At 42.1% G+C, this 16,320-nt stretch overlaps 1 protein-coding gene across 1 annotated transcript; it reads right to left on the reverse strand.

The window, feature by feature from the left end:
• Positions 1–7,227: 7,227 nt before the first annotated feature.
• LOC134958828 (paraneoplastic antigen Ma1 homolog) lies at positions 7,228–8,631 on the reverse strand. Its single transcript, XM_063941543.1, has one exon. It carries the CDS (start codon positions 8,629–8,631, stop codon positions 7,228–7,230), a length of 1,404 nt encoding a protein of 467 aa, XP_063797613.1.
• Positions 8,632–16,320: the final 7,689 nt, after the last annotated feature.

Genomic DNA, 16,320 nt, shown 5'->3' on the forward strand with positions numbered 1-16,320 from the left:
AACCACGGGTAGGTGGTATACAATTATGGATGGACTGCCGAGTGCCGACACAGAGGTAGCTACAGCCGTGGACTAACGTACTGTGTCTGCTGCTAATAGACTGGATGATTGATAATGAGATGAAATCAATATATATATGTATGTATATATAATATCACTAGTACTGCAGCCGGACAGGTAGATAATATATTTATTAGGTAATGATGACTGATGACGGACCTGCTGGACACTGTCAGCTCAGCAGCACCGCAGACTGCTACAGTAAGCTACTATACTATAGTAGTATGTACAAAGAAGAAAGAAAGAAAAAAACCACAGGTAGGTGGTATACAATTATGGATGGACTGCCGAGTGCCGACACAGAGGTAGCTACAGCCGTGGACTAACGTACTGTGTCTGCTGCTAATATAGAGTCTAGACTGGATGATAAATTATTGATAATGAGATGAAATCAATATAATATCACTAGTACTGCAGCCGGACAGGTACTATATATATTTATTATGTAATGACTGATGACGGACCTGCTGGACACTGTCAGGTCAGCACAGCACCGCAGACTGCTACAGTAAGCTACTATAGTAGTATGTATAAAGAAGAATGAAAAAAAAAAAACCACGGGTAGGTGGTATACAATATTATATATATATATATATATGTAACCCCTCCCCTAATATTCTAACATGAGATTCTAGATTACTTCTCTAGGGGATGGTTGTTCAGTATCTGTGCCTCCACCCAAGCTAATTATTTGGGCTTGCCTGGGTAAGCCTACCTTTAGTAATGAATTAACTACAGGATTATCCTATCTGTGTCATAAAACATATATATGCACACATTCATTTCAGTATAATATTATACCTGTTCTTCTGTTCGCATTTCAGGATCTCCGGATGAAATTTCAAAGCACATCAACATATGTGGTAAATATAAATACATGCATTTATTCATTCACAAAAGAGTATTTACGCCATACATTTCTTTCCTACATAGTAAGGCAATTTACATTTCAATCCTATCCCACTATATCCCTTTCTAGAGCCTATACAAGTTGTTTTTGCATGCAACACACAAAAAAATTACCATAACATTAGAATAAGAGTGACCCGGGTACTCAAAAAATAGGTATAATGTCTGGGCCCTTAATTAGTGTATAATAAAGAAATCCTTGCACAACAACCAAAGATAAAGGGTAGAAAACTCTCCACTTTCTGCTTAGTTAGATTTCCTTCTTTTCTTCTTTAGCAGAAAGTGCTCTGTACAGTGTAGTATATTAAATAAATCCACACCGAGACTTAGTCATAGGATGAATTGTATCTGTAGTATATTGTCCACTTCCTTAGTTGTGATAGAGTCTCCACATAAAGATATCAGGTAATGTCTATGAAACAGCATGCATGGAATATCCTGCCCTTTGCTACAATTGTGTCTCTTTTTCCTGAAGCTCTGTGTAGTCTGACGCTAGTTTTTAGTAAATGTATCCATCTCAAATGTAGCTGCTGTAATGTTTCAATTAATTGCCACACTATAAGTGGATACCCTGTAACCGCATAAGTCCTGGCTGTTTCTTCTGCAAAGATCCCTTGCAATTTATGAGACTGCTGAGACTACCTTTGTAACTTTATAACTGTATATATAGCAAGCAGTGCATTTATTCTTCAGTTTGGATATTAGTCTTTCCGCTTCACTCTCCTCTTAAGCACTTAAACTCTTCACACTGACCCGTAGCATACGTATAAATTATATACATATATTTATATTCACATACGGTCTGTACTCTCTGATCTACAAATGTCCCTTAGAAGTGATAACTGTCCAACTTCCGTTCTATGGCGGTTTTATATATATATATATATATATATATATATATATCTCTTTAATCAGCTTTTCACTGAATTTACTGTTACAAGGGCAGTTCCTTTTCTAGTGTGTTCTCAGGCTCTACTTTCGTACGTACAGTTACTGCTACTACCCCACTTTCTTTCCTGGGTCAAGGGACAGCAATTTTAGTATTTCAGTCCCAACTGTACTACATACTATAATAATCTATGGAACATCACACAACTAGCATTGTAGTGCTGGACGCTTGAGTCTTATAGAGGTTGCAATATATAGTGACCCATATGACTATAAACAGTTTGTCCAGTTTATGAAAATCTTTGCTTGCAAGGGGACAGGATTTAGTCAATGCCCCAGTTACTGCTTCTTCTATACACACACCAATGTAGGCACTCCTATTTCTAGTACTTTATACTGCAGCTATATATGAATTAAACTTCTGCAGTGTGATATCTTCCTTACAGAAGGAGTCTATATGATTTGCTGAGAAGTCTATTATGAGTGCTTTGTCCCTCAGTGTGTCAATAATGCATTCGATTAATTATGCACTTACAATTCCTCAGAAGCGCTGATCACGGGCAAACACTCCCCCGACTCCTCTCTTTATCTTGCTGACAGGATTTGATGAGGCTGAGGCATGCGGCTATGGGCGGCGCTTATCGTCTGCTTCTTAGGCTGACTGAAAGCGACTTGGTTCTGGCGTCCCTCCGTTGCTATGGAGCGATCACTCGGCCCCCAATGTCTTTCACCTGCGACCGCCCTCCTGGATGTCACAGCCACTCTGATATCAGCGGCGTCTCAGCACGGCACGTCTCCCATCTCCGCCGGCGCCTGGGCGCAGAGTACAGGTACACCGGCTTTGCGGTCACTTCTGCCTCTGCTGCCCGCTCGCAGCACCTCTGCTCCGCCTGGCTAGCTCCGTCTGGCACCGCTCCCCCTGATCTCAACTGCCGCTGTACAGTTTACAGCCTTCAGCAGCGGTGAACATCAGGGTGCGGGCGCTAACGGAGGGATCTGCAGTCTCATAACCGCCAGTCAGGAGCTGTATTTATACCGCTCCAGACTCACGGCTCGTGCTCCCTCTTCCCGCCGAAGCCACGAGCTATCCCCCCCTAGTCAGCAGCACTGTAGCGCTCGTGGGGCGCTCGTGGCATTCCAGAGCTTTCTGTCACAGCTGTCAGTGCCTGACAGAATGCTCACCGACATCTGCTTCTAAACCCACTCAGCCTCTCCATCTCCACTTTCCCTACGCTATGCCACTGCAGTCTACATGTTAATCACCGGTACTCACATCACTTTTACCATATATATTCAATAAATAAACTACAAATATTTATCCACTCTAACTTTTTTTTTTTTATATACATCATTAACACTTTATATATGGTTACACTCTCCCCCTGGTGATCTAAACAAAGTTATTTGGGTTAGATTACCACGAATATACACAATATTAGTTTATTCAATAACTATTTGTAAAATTCTCAAAATATGGCCAGGTGAGTATAGCATTGGGATGTATTATCCTGGGTATAATGCTAGGGATTCCTAATTCATCATAAGTAAGCATAGATGGGGGTTGACAGGTTCTTCTTGGTCTGTTTATAGTTTCTTGTTCTATGCTTATATCACTACAGGGAGAATAATGATCAAATCCCTCCCCTGAACCACTACTCTCCTTATCTTGAACAGCATTGTCATACTCTACAGGATCTATACAGGTAATTGTGTGGTCAGGCTCTGAAAAAGACTCAGGGAGCCCCCTGATGTCTCCTATATCAGTCACTTTCCTTCTTTCGACATATGGATCCTTATAATAACAGCCCTGACCTTCATCTTCTCCCTCATCATCACCCTCATTGTTAGATCTTAATGAGTCAGTTAGCTTATTTGATGTTTCCTTCCCAAATGGTACCACCTTATTTTTACTTTCAAGGTCTTCTAGGCGTACTTCTCTACCTATGGGAAGTAGATTTTGCCTATGATGAGTTAAAACTGCACCTTGTCCATTTTCAAGCTGAATTCTATACACAGGTAGGTCTTTAAACTTTTCTATCACTATATAGGGGTCCTCTCTCCATCGATTTGAAATTTTAAATTTCCTCGGAATCCCTAGTTGTCTTAACAATACTCGGTCCCCAGGACACAGAACCTGATCCCGCACACTTCTATCATAGCGAACCTTGTTCCTCTCCCCCAATCTATTGGCAGTTCGCTCAGCTAAAGCATAGGCATCCCCCAATTCTCTTCTCAGTCTTTCTACATACTTTAAATGAGAAACACAAGGGTCATTGCCTGCATTAGTTCCCATACATACATCTATTGGGAGCTTAGCCTCCCTCCCAAACATTAAATAGTAAGGTGAAAATCCAGTGGCCTCGTTTCGGGTACAATTGTACGCGTGTATTAGACGGTCAATATGCCTCTTCCAATGCTGCTTGTTTAAAGGATTCAGGGTCCCTAACATGTCTAACAAGGTTCTATTGAACCTCTCGGGTTGCGGGTCACCCTGAGGGTGATATGGAGTTGTCCTAGATTTGGAAATCCCACAGCTCAAACACATTTCCTTTATTAGTCGACTTTCAAAGTCTCTCCCTTGGTCCGTATGCAATCTATTCGGCAAACCATAATGGATAAAAAATTTATCCCATAAAGTATTTGCTACAGTGGTGGCCTTTTGATTTGGTGTCACATATGCCTGAGCATAACGAGTGAAGTGGTCTGTTACAATTAATATATTACACTTCTTTCCTTCTTCTACTTCAAGGGAGAGGTAGTCCATACAGACCAAATCCATAGGCCCTTTGCTTTTAAAGGTCACCAAAGGAGCTACTCTGGATGGTAACGTTTTCCGTAATACACAGTTTCCGCAGTTTTGGCAGTATTCTTTTATTTCTTTTCCCATACCCGGCCAGTAAAATCTATCTGCTATAATGTTTAATGTTTTCTCAAATCCCAAATGGCCATGATTATCGTGTAATGCGTGCATTATTAAAGCACGGTGTTTCTTAGGTAACACTAGCTGAAACTTCTTTCGCCCATCCACTTGTCTAATGCTGCGGTATAATATCCCTGCTTTTATAAGCAAATTACGTTTTTGTTTCCTCAACAGTCTGACTTCTAATAGAGATTCATGGGCAATTTCCGATTTTCTACTACCTGGAATTAAGTGTTGTATGCAGGGGTCCTGTTGTTGCTCTTTCCGAATTTGATAGCGTTTCAGTTTAGGCAAATCTTCAAGCTCTACATGACTAATCCAACAATATGATGGAGGCAGTGCGGTTGACTTCATTCCCAAAGCGCTAACTTGTTCACTTCCAGCTGATACTTTCAAACTCATTTTATGACACATTCCTTTGATCTCTCCCGCAGGTATCTCTATCCATTCTTCTTCTGTATTTTCCATCTGCTGGTTTGGAATTCTGGAAAGGGAGTCGGCGTCAATATTGCTCACACCTGGTCTGTATTTCAGTGTGAAATCATATAGCGCCAAGGCAGCCAACCACCGGTGACCCGTGGCATCCAGTTTGGCCGTTGTTTGTACATAGGTCAGAGGATTATTATCTGTTTGTACCTCAAATGTCACTCCATATAGATAATCATGGAATTTATCTATTACACTCCATTTCAAAGCCAAGAACTCTAATTTGTGAGCGGGGTACCGTTTTTCACTACTAGTTAGGCCTCGACTTATGAATGAAACAGGTTTCAATCCATCGGAATGTTTTTGATACAGAACACCCCCCAATCCTTCTAAAGAGGCATCAATATGAAGGACATAGGACAACCCAGGATCTACATAGGCTAATACAGGGGCATTAGTCAATTTTTGCTTTAACAAATTAAAGGCCATTTCACAGTCGGTAGTCCATCTTTCTCCAAATGGATCATTTACTTTATGCAAGGGACCTCCTTCACCCGACCGTTCTCGCCTCTTCTTCTTATTTGACGTTGGATATCCTCTTGTCAAATCGGTTAAAGGCCTAGCTATACTGGAATAATTTGGGACAAACCTGCGGTAGTACCCGCAAAAGCCTAGGAAAGACCTTAGTTCTTTTAACTTTGTTGGTCTAGGCCAATTCTTAACGGCCTCCACTTTTTCTGGGTCGGTGGAAACCCCACTTCTGCTTACAATGTGCCCTAAATATTTGACCGTAGATTGGCAGAGATGACATTTTTCCAGTGACAATTTCAAGCCCCCTTCCATCAATCTATCCAAAACTTTAAGAAGTCGTTTATTGTGTTCTTCCAGGGTAGCTCCAAAAACGATTATATCGTCTAGATATACAATGACTTCCCTATAGTTCATATCCCCTACAGTCCTTTCCATTGTTCTTTGAAAGGTAGCTGGGGCTCCTTTTACTCCTTGGGGCATGTTTAAAAATTCAAAGAAACCCAGCGGGCATATAAATGCAGTTTTTTCACGGTCTTCCGGCTTCATGGGGATTTGGTAATACCCATTCCTTAAATCTAACACAGAAAACCAAGAGCTCCCTTGGAGACAGTCCAAAGCTTCGTCTATCCTTGGTACTGTATACTGGTCTGTAACAGTTCTGTGATTCAATGTGCGATAGTCTACACACATTCGTATTTTTCCACTCTTTTTCCGCGCAATCACTATGGGGGAAGCGTAAGGACTTCTAGACTCGATTATAACTTGATTCTCAAGTAGTCCTTTAAGGTGTTGCCTTACGTCTTCAAAGTCTGCAGGAGCTATCCTGCGGGATCGTTCCCGGAAAGGAGTCTCATCCATTAATCTAATACTGTGCTCCACCCCATTAGCTGTCCCCAGATCCCATTCTCCCATAGAGAATACCTGTTTCTTAGATTCCAGCTCCTTAATTAAAGCAGATTTTTCCTCCAAAGAAATGTCACTCCCTTGGAAACATACATCAAATTTATTTTCTAAAACAATTATACTCTCAGCGGATTTAAGGCAACAAGTCCGTGCAGAAGACAGTTCCTCGTCTCCTTCGTACCATTCAGCCAGTAAAGGGTATATCCGGGTGTTAGTCCCTATAATCACGGGTGGTTCGTCCCTCCCTTCAGGAACTTCTGGACATATCAATGCAATAAGTGATGTCTGCATCCCTTCCTCTTCTCTTACCCTGTTGTTAATCTCAAGAGTCACTTGTACATACCCTAGATAAGGGTACTTTTCAACACTTAGACCCCATATTACTAGTCCGCTTAAGGGCTGGATGGGTACATCAGAAATGTTCTCATGGTACCAATTTTCAAATATGATAGAAACTTGGGATCCACTATCCACCAAGATCTTGCAGTGACGTCCATTTATATTAGCATTCAAAAGGGGAGCAGGTCCCAGCAATCCTTCTGGTAGACTTCCACTCCTCCAGGAATTCCCCATAGCACAGTGACTAACCTCTAGGGGGCCTGTGAGGGGCCCACAGACCGCCCTCGTCCGTTTCCCGACCCTGAACCTTCCGTATTCTGGTTACCTCCTGAAACACGGTCACTATTCCGATTCCAATTTCTATTCAAATGACATTCAAAGGCCCGATGTCCTATTCTCCCACATTTAAAACATCCTCTATTAAAGTTGTTACTCCCTCTACCTAATCCTCTTACGGGGCTGCTTTCGTTGGATATTTGCTGAGTATTCACAGCCTGTGCTGCAATGAATTTGTCAATTTTCTTACTTTGTTCGTCCATCAATTTTAATATTTTTTCTTCTAATGCATTGCTTTCCACTACAGGTTGTATTACCTTAACCTTCTTTACCGTTTTCTCTCTCATTTCTATTAATACCTCTTCTTGTTTGACTTCTTTTAACAGTTCGTTAAAAGTAGGAAAAGGTTCTTTAATTCCTAAACATCTTAATTTCTGAGCTACTGAGTCGGTGGTCAATGCACCCCGCAGTAACTGTTTCATTCTGCTTCTGTCCACATCTTCCCTTACTATACCCCCTTTATCCACTATCTTATATAGTAACTTGTCTAACCTAATCAAAAATGCACTCAGCTTTTCAGTTGGTTCCTGAAATGTATGGTGTAACCTAGAGGTGAGATCTCCCACATCCTCAAGGGTGCCATATGCATAATCTAATGCCTCAAAGAATGTTTCTAAAGTAGCATTAGGATTACTACGTCTAGCAGCTTGTATAATTCCCATAGCCGGCCCTCTCAAGCTTTCTACTACCCTCTGTCTCTTTATCTTATCCGGACATTGCCATTCTTCCACTTGTTGTACCGCCGCTTCTTTCCAGGCCTCATATGTCTCCTCTCCTGATGGTACAGGTAGAATCCCGGAAAAAATCCGTAACCGCCTATAACTCCCTTCATAATGCCACCTTTCTAACTGAGTGACCACTCTATCCATTATGACCTCAAACTGTCCACCAGTGGCATTGGTACCAGTATCCTGAGCGTCACCCCCTTCACCACCACTATTCCTCTCATCTCTATTATGGTTGTCTAGAGAGGGCACTGATATATGTGCACTAGTTGCTTCTTCTCCATCCCCCCATATGTTAGGCCACATCACATTCCACCTCCTACCCGTCTTTTCATCAGCTACCACTATCAATGGTATTACATCAGTCTCCAGCTCATTTTCTGTTTCTATCAGTACTGCTATTACTCTTCCCAATCCTCCCATCCATTTATCTACAACCCTTGGCCTAATTATTCCATATAACCTGGCTAACCTTTCTACTATCTCCGCATCAGAGAATTCTGAAAAATTCCCTCCCACACTTAAACATTTCTTGGGATCTTTTTTCTTCCTTTGACACCAAGCACTAATATCTTCCCCAGTAAATTTTTCCATTGTTTTATCCTGAATATATTCGTCTCGGCCAAGTGCCTCCAAATGTAACCCCTCCCCTAATATTCTAACATGAGATTCTAGATTACTTCTCTAGGGGATGGTTGTTCAGTATCTGTGCCTCCACCCAAGCTAATTATTTGGGCTTGCCTGGGTAAGCCTACCTTTAGTAATGAATTAACTACAGGATTATCCTATCTGTGTCATAAAACATATATATGCACACATTCATTTCAGTATAATATTATACCTGTTCTTCTGTTCGCATTTCAGGATCTCCGGATGAAATTTCAAAGCACATCAACATATGTGGTAAATATAAATACATGCATTTATTCATTCACAAAAGAGTATTTACGCCATACATTTCTTTCCTACATAGTAAGGCAATTTACATTTCAATCCTATCCCACTATATCCCTTTCTAGAGCCTATACAAGTTGTTTTTGCATGCAACACACAAAAAAATTACCATAACATTAGAATAAGAGTGACCCGGGTACTCAAAAAATAGGTATAATGTCTGGGCCCTTAATTAGTGTATAATAAAGAAAACCTTGCACAACAACCAAAGATAAAGGGTAGAAAACTCTCCACTTTCTGCTTAGTTAGATTTCCTTCTTTTCTTCTTTAGCAGAAAGTGCTCTGTACAGTGTAGTATATTAAATAAATCCACACCGAGACTTAGTCATAGGATGAATTGTATCTGTAGTATATTGTCCACTTCCTTAGTTGTGATAGAGTCTCCACATAAAGATATCAGGTAATGTCTATGAAACAGCATGCATGGAATATCCTGCCCTTTGCTACAATTGTGTCTCTTTTTCCTGAAGCTCTGTGTAGTCTGACGCTAGTTTTTAGTAAATGTATCCATCTCAAATGTAGCTGCTGTAATGTTTCAATTAATTGCCACACTATAAGTGGATACCCTGTAACCGCATAAGTCCTGGCTGTTTCTTCTGCAAAGATCCCTTGCAATTTATGAGACTGCTGAGACTACCTTTGTAACTTTATAACTGTATATATAGCAAGCAGTGCATTTATTCTTCAGTTTGGATATTAGTCTTTCCGCTTCACTCTCCTCTTAAGCACTTAAACTCTTCACACTGACCCGTAGCATACGTATAAATTATATACATATATTTATATTCACATACGGTCTGTACTCTCTGATCTATAAATGTCCCTTAGAAGTGATAACTGTCCAACTTCCGTTCTATGGCGGTTTTATATATATATATATATATATATATATATATATCTCTTTAATCAGCTTTTCACTGAATTTACTGTTACAAGGGCAGTTCCTTTTCTAGTGTGTTCTCAGGCTCTACTTTCGTACGTACAGTTACTGCTACTACCCCACTTTCTTTCCTGGGTCAAGGGACAGCAATTTTAGTATTTCAGTCCCAACTGTACTACATACTATAATAATCTATGGAACATCACACAACTAGCATTGTAGTGCTGGACGCTTGAGTCTTATAGAGGTTGCAATATATAGTGACCCATATGACTATAAACAGTTTGTCCAGTTTATGAAAATCTTTGCTTGCAAGGGGACAGGATTTAGTCAATGCCCCAGTTACTGCTTCTTCTATACACACACCAATGTAGGCACTCCTATTTCTAGTACTTTATACTGCAGCTATATATGAATTAAACTTCTGCAGTGTGATATCTTCCTTACAGAAGGAGTCTATATGATTTGCTGAGAAGTCTATTATGAGTGCTTTGTCCCTCAGTGTGTCAATAATGCATTCGATTAATTATGCACTTACAATTCCTCAGAAGCGCTGATCACGGGCAAACACTCCCCCGACTCCTCTCTTTATCTTGCTGACAGGATTTGATGAGGCTGAGGCATGCGGCTATGGGCGGCGCTTATCGTCTGCTTCTTAGGCTGACTGAAAGCGACTTGGTTCTGGCGTCCCTCCGTTGCTATGGAGCGATCACTCGGCCCCCAATGTCTTTCACCTGCGACCGCCCTCCTGGATGTCACAGCCACTCTGATATCAGCGGCGTCTCAGCACGGCACGTCTCCCGTCTCCGCCGGCGCCTGGGCGCAGAGTACAGGTACACCGGCTTTGCGGTCACTTCTGCCTCTGCTGCCCGCTCGCAGCACCTCTGCTCCGCCTGGCTAGCTCCGTCTGGCACCGCTCCCCCTGATCTCAACTGCCGCTGTACAGTTTACAGCCTTCAGCAGCGGTGAACATCAGGGTGCGGGCGCTAACGGAGGGATCTGCAGTCTCATAACCGCCAGTCAGGAGCTGTATTTATACCGCTCCAGACTCACGGCTCGTGCTCCCTCTTCCCGCCGAAGCCACGAGCTATCCCCCCCTAGTCAGCAGCACTGTAGCGCTCGTGGGGCGCTCGTGGCATTCCAGAGCTTTCTGTCACAGCTGTCAGTGCCTGACAGAATGCTCACCGACATCTGCTTCTAAACCCACTCAGCCTCTCCATCTCCACTTTCCCTACGCTATGCCACTGCAGTCTACATGTTAATCACCGGTACTCACATCACTTTTAACATATATATTCAATAAATAAACTACAAATATTTATCCACTCTAACTTTTTTTTTTTTATATACATCATTAACACTTTATATATGGTTACATATATATATATATTGTCCCAGATGTCCGGCACTCCTAGCGGGGTCTAGTGTTGCTTGCTGCGGTGCCAGCCGTGAGCTTGCATGCTCCAGATATGTAGGCTTGGTATCGGCGTCACTCAGCAGTCTTGATATGCGGTTTTAAACAAATGCCTTTATTTACACCTACGTTTCGGGCTTACACCCGTCGTCAGGGCAGGACTCACAAACAATGAACAAACAAGAAGCATAATATATACACTTAGGACAACACAAAATTAAAACATCAGTGTGCTCACCTGTTCGGCGGTGCCCGGCTTCCCCAGGTCCACGCGTCTGTGAAGGACGTCGCAGAGCACTGACGTCACCCCGCTCCGCCGGACAGGCCAGCCCCTAGTTACCTGGTTGCTACGACAAACGCTAACGTTAAAAACACGGATCACAGTCATGGACCAGTAAACATCCATCTGCTGCATGTTATTCGTTCCCTTGATGTCATCGTACAAATCCTATATGTGATAAATTCCCATACCATACTGCACAATACCAATATCGCTAGACTATACAAATATACATATAAATATGCAGCATATTAGGTCTATAACCAACAGTAATGTGATAATTAGAAATAACTATAAATAGCTACAAATAACATTGTAGCCCCATTGTTTCATTTAGGCCCCTAGGGGCTATAGTGTCTAATGTGAAAATCCACTGACTCTCACGTTTTAATAGCATTTTAGCCCTATCTCCTCCTCGTCTTGGGGCCGGTACATGATCTATTATGATGGATCTCAATGAGGCTACGCTATGTTTAAGCTTCATGAAGTGTCGTGCGACCGGTTGGTCGCTACGACCAGCTTCCAACGCTTGCCTGATGGACATCCTATGCATGGCCATCCTTTCACGGAACTGGCGCTGGGTTTTCCCCACATAGGATAATCCACAGGGGCATGTCAACATGTAAACTATGTAAGTCGTAGTACATGTGACCGGGAATTTAATCTGGAATTTTTTACCTGTGTGTGGATGATTAAATGTACTGTTGGCCGTCAGTGAGCTGCACGTTGTGCAGCCCAAGCATTTAAAACATCCTGGCTTACGGGTCAAAAAGTGTGTTGGGCGCTCGCTATCTATGTCAGTAATTTCTAACTTGACAATTTTGTCTTTCAAGTTCTTATTGCGCATGTAACTAGGCATTAAGCGTGTGTCTTTAAATCTAGGGAGATCCTTATCTGAATTAATCATGGGCCACCACTGCTTAGCCTTTTTTGTGAGTTCACTGCTATGCGTGGTGTATCTATTTACCCATGGAATCACAGTGTTGGACAATTCTTTTTTAGCTTTCGGTCTCAACAAGGTTTCCCGTGACAATCCCATCACCTTCTGTTTATGTTTGGCTAATTCCCTCTTATCATAACCCCGTTCACTAAATCTTTGTATCATTTGATCCAAAGCTGGTTCTACTTGGGACGGGTCTGATGTTATGCGTTTGACTCTTAGTAGTTGGGAATACGGTAAGCTTTTACGTAAAGGAAGTGGATGGAAGCTTTCGTTGCGTAACAGATTGTTTCTATCTGTACTTTTTCTATATATGCTAGTCTGTATAGACTGATTACTTAACTTAATATTCACATCCAAGTATTGTATACTTTCCTTGCTGATGTTGAATGTGAATTTGGCCGGACTAGAGGAGGCATTGTGGGATTCTAGTAGATGGACTAATTCCGACTCTGTGCCCACCCAAATAATCAGGAGGTCATCAATAAACCTCCGGTATAGCAGAACTTTCGGATTAATTACACCTTCTATATTAAATAAGTGTTTTTCTATCGCATACATGAAGGCGTTTGCATACGATGGGGCCACTGAGGACCCCATCGCACACCCTGAGCATTGCAAGTAGTACTGGCCATTATGAAGAAAATAATTCCTGGTGAGGATCAATGTCAACAATTGCAACACAAAGTTTACATCTGGCCCCTGATACATGGGGTTATCAACAATCAATTCCCTGACTGCCTGTACACCTGCACCATGAGGGATGCAGGTGTACAGGCTCGTCACATCCACACTACATAGCATAGCCTGATCTGGGATGTTCTGCAAATCACATAATGATGTTAACAACATGTTCGTATCTTTAAGATATGATGGAATTCTTTGTATACAGGGGTTAAGCAGGGAATCAATGTAAACAGATGCTGGCTGATATAACGATCCACAAGATGAAACAATTGGTCTGCCCGGAGGGGGACTCAACCCTTTATGTATTTTGGGTACAACATAAAACAATGGTGTTATTGGGTATTCAACTGTTAATGCCCCACACAAATCTGATGAAATTATTAAATTTGTTTTAGCCTGGCCCAAAATACTATCTAATTCAGCCTTGTATCCGTTAGTCGGATCACCAACAAGATGTTGATATGTAGTCACATCCTGTAACTGCTTATCACACTCCTTTTTATAGTCCCCAAGGTCTTGGACCACCACTGCGCCGCCCTTATCCGCTGGCCGTATTATGATGTCTTTGCGTTTACTTAACGCTTCCATGGCCATACGTTCCTCTCTTGTCATATTATTGTGATGGTCAGTTCGTTTGGCCATTTCAAAGCCTTCAGATTCCAGTAGCCTAATGAAAGTTCTAATAGATGGGTTGTGGTTAGGAGGATCAAATCTTGATTTTGGAAGAATCTTAGATAATTGAACCGGTATGTCAGCACTCTTGTTATACTTGTTGTGCTCATGTGGTACTCGTGAAAAGTAGTCCTTGACACGTAGGGATCTATTAAGACGGTATGTATCCAGTTTCCATTGGAATGAGTCCATTTTGGTTGATGGCACAAATGATAAGCCTTTAGATAAAACTTGAGACTCTGTAATGGTGAGGGGAGTGGATGATAGATTGAACACTAAGTGATCTACTTCCTTGGAGGTCTTGTTGTAGATCCTCTCATTCTGCCGCGACCGCCTCGTCGGCCTCTTCCTCTGGTTGGAGGGGCATATAGCGTGGACCGCGTTTGTAACCCTAAAGGGTTGGAGGCTTCTGATGCTACCTGATTCTCCGTGTCGCTCTGTGATGTACTAGATTCACCTGTGTTACTGAATTTTGTATATTGTCCCCTCTTCCTATAGTATTTGGGTCTGTCCCTGTTGGAGCTGTTACTAGACAGCCATGGATATACCCGTCTCAATTCATAGTCCTGCTGGACTTTCTGTAGTTTTTCTTTTTTGAAGGCTATAAGATCTTTTTTATATTGGTCCATTTGTGTAGTTAATTTAGTGCGCCAAGCTCCGTTTTCACTTTCCAATAGAGTGGTTTTATTAATCTCTTCAAAGGTGATGATTTTCTGTTTGATCACTCCTAATTCTCTCGTGGATTCTTCTATTACTAACAGTAATAGATCCATTGAACACTTGTTCAATATAGATATCCACCTTCGGCAGAATGCTGTATTATATCTGCCGATTGTCGGCATATTATGGATTCTAAATCCTCTCGGATTAGCAACCAGGTAACTAGGGGCTGGCCTGTCCGGCGGAGCGGGGTGACGTCAGTGCTCTGCGACGTCCTTCACAGACGCGTGGACCTGGGGAAGCCGGGCACCGCCGAACAGGTGAGCACACTGATGTTTTAATTTTGTGTTGTCCTAAGTGTATATATTATGCTTCTTGTTTGTTCATTGTTTGTGAGTCCTGCCCTGACGACGGGTGTAAGCCCGAAACGTAGGTGTAAATAAAGGCATTTGTTTAAAACCGCATATCAAGACTGCTGAGTGACGCCGATACCAAGCCTACATATCTGGAGCATGCAAGCTCACGGCTGGCACCGCAGCAAGCAACACTAGACCCCGCTAGGAGTGCCGGACATCTGGGACAATATAAGGTACCTTTTTGAAGCTAGCACAAGCACATGCTATTGGATTTAAAGGTACAGTCAAGGCACCCAGGGATTAATATGCACTAAAGGCAGGACATGAATTATTCATTGTGTGCACATTTTTAATCTAAGTGTTTCCGGATCACACACTGAAGACACTAGTAACAATACCATTGATTAAAGCTGCAGTCGTACAAGTGAGCTATGGCTACATCTGCAGTGGATTTGGAACAGGTGCAGGATTTGTCCTACCTGGAGGCCAAGGAATCTTTTAGCTTTTCAGACGCTGAAGCTGAAGCTATCCTTTACAAAGAAGGCCTGGAGGATGATCCGCATGCAGCGGACCCAGAGTTATTATTTAAACACTGGTTAAGGCTCAAGCAAAAAGAATGTGACTTTCTTTACCACGGGATAAGCCTATCTGATTATTACAAAAACAAACACATACCGAGAGGATTTAGAATCCATAATATGCCGACAATCGGCAGATATAATACAGCATTCTGCCGAAGGTGGATATCTATATTGAACAAGTGTTCAATGGATCTATTACTGTTAGTAATAGAAGAATCCACGAGAGAATTAGGAGTGATCAAACAGAAAATCATCACCTTTGAAGAGATTAATAAAACCACTCTATTGGAAAGTGAAAACGGAGCTTGGCGCACTAAATTAACTACACAAATGGACCAATATAAAAAAGATCTTATAGCCTTCAAAAAAGAAAAACTACAGAAAGTCCAGCAGGACTATGAATTGAGACGGGTATATCCATGGCTGTCTAGTAACAGCTCCAACAGGGACAGACCCAAATACTATAGGAAGAGGGGACAATATACAAAATTCAGTAACACAGGTGAATCTAGTACATCACAGAGCGACACGGAGAATCAGGTAGCATCAGAAGCCTCCAACCCTTTAGGGTTACAAACGCGGTCCACGCTATATGCCCCTCCAACCAGAGGAAGAGGCCGACGAGGCGGTCGCGGCAGAATGAGAGGATCTACAACAAGACCTCCAAGGAAGTAGATCACTTAGTGTTCAATCTATCATCCACTCCCCTCACCATTACAGAGTCTCAAGTTTTATCTAAAGGCTTATCATTTGTGCCATCAACCAAAATGGACTCATTCCAATGGAAACTGGATACATACCGTCTTAATAGATCCCTACGTGTCAAGGACTACTTTTCACGAGTACCACATGAGCACAA

Source organism: Pseudophryne corroboree, chromosome 9 (genome assembly GCF_028390025.1).
Source record: "Pseudophryne corroboree isolate aPseCor3 chromosome 9, aPseCor3.hap2, whole genome shotgun sequence".
Taxonomy (NCBI): Eukaryota; Metazoa; Chordata; class Amphibia; order Anura; family Myobatrachidae; genus Pseudophryne; species Pseudophryne corroboree.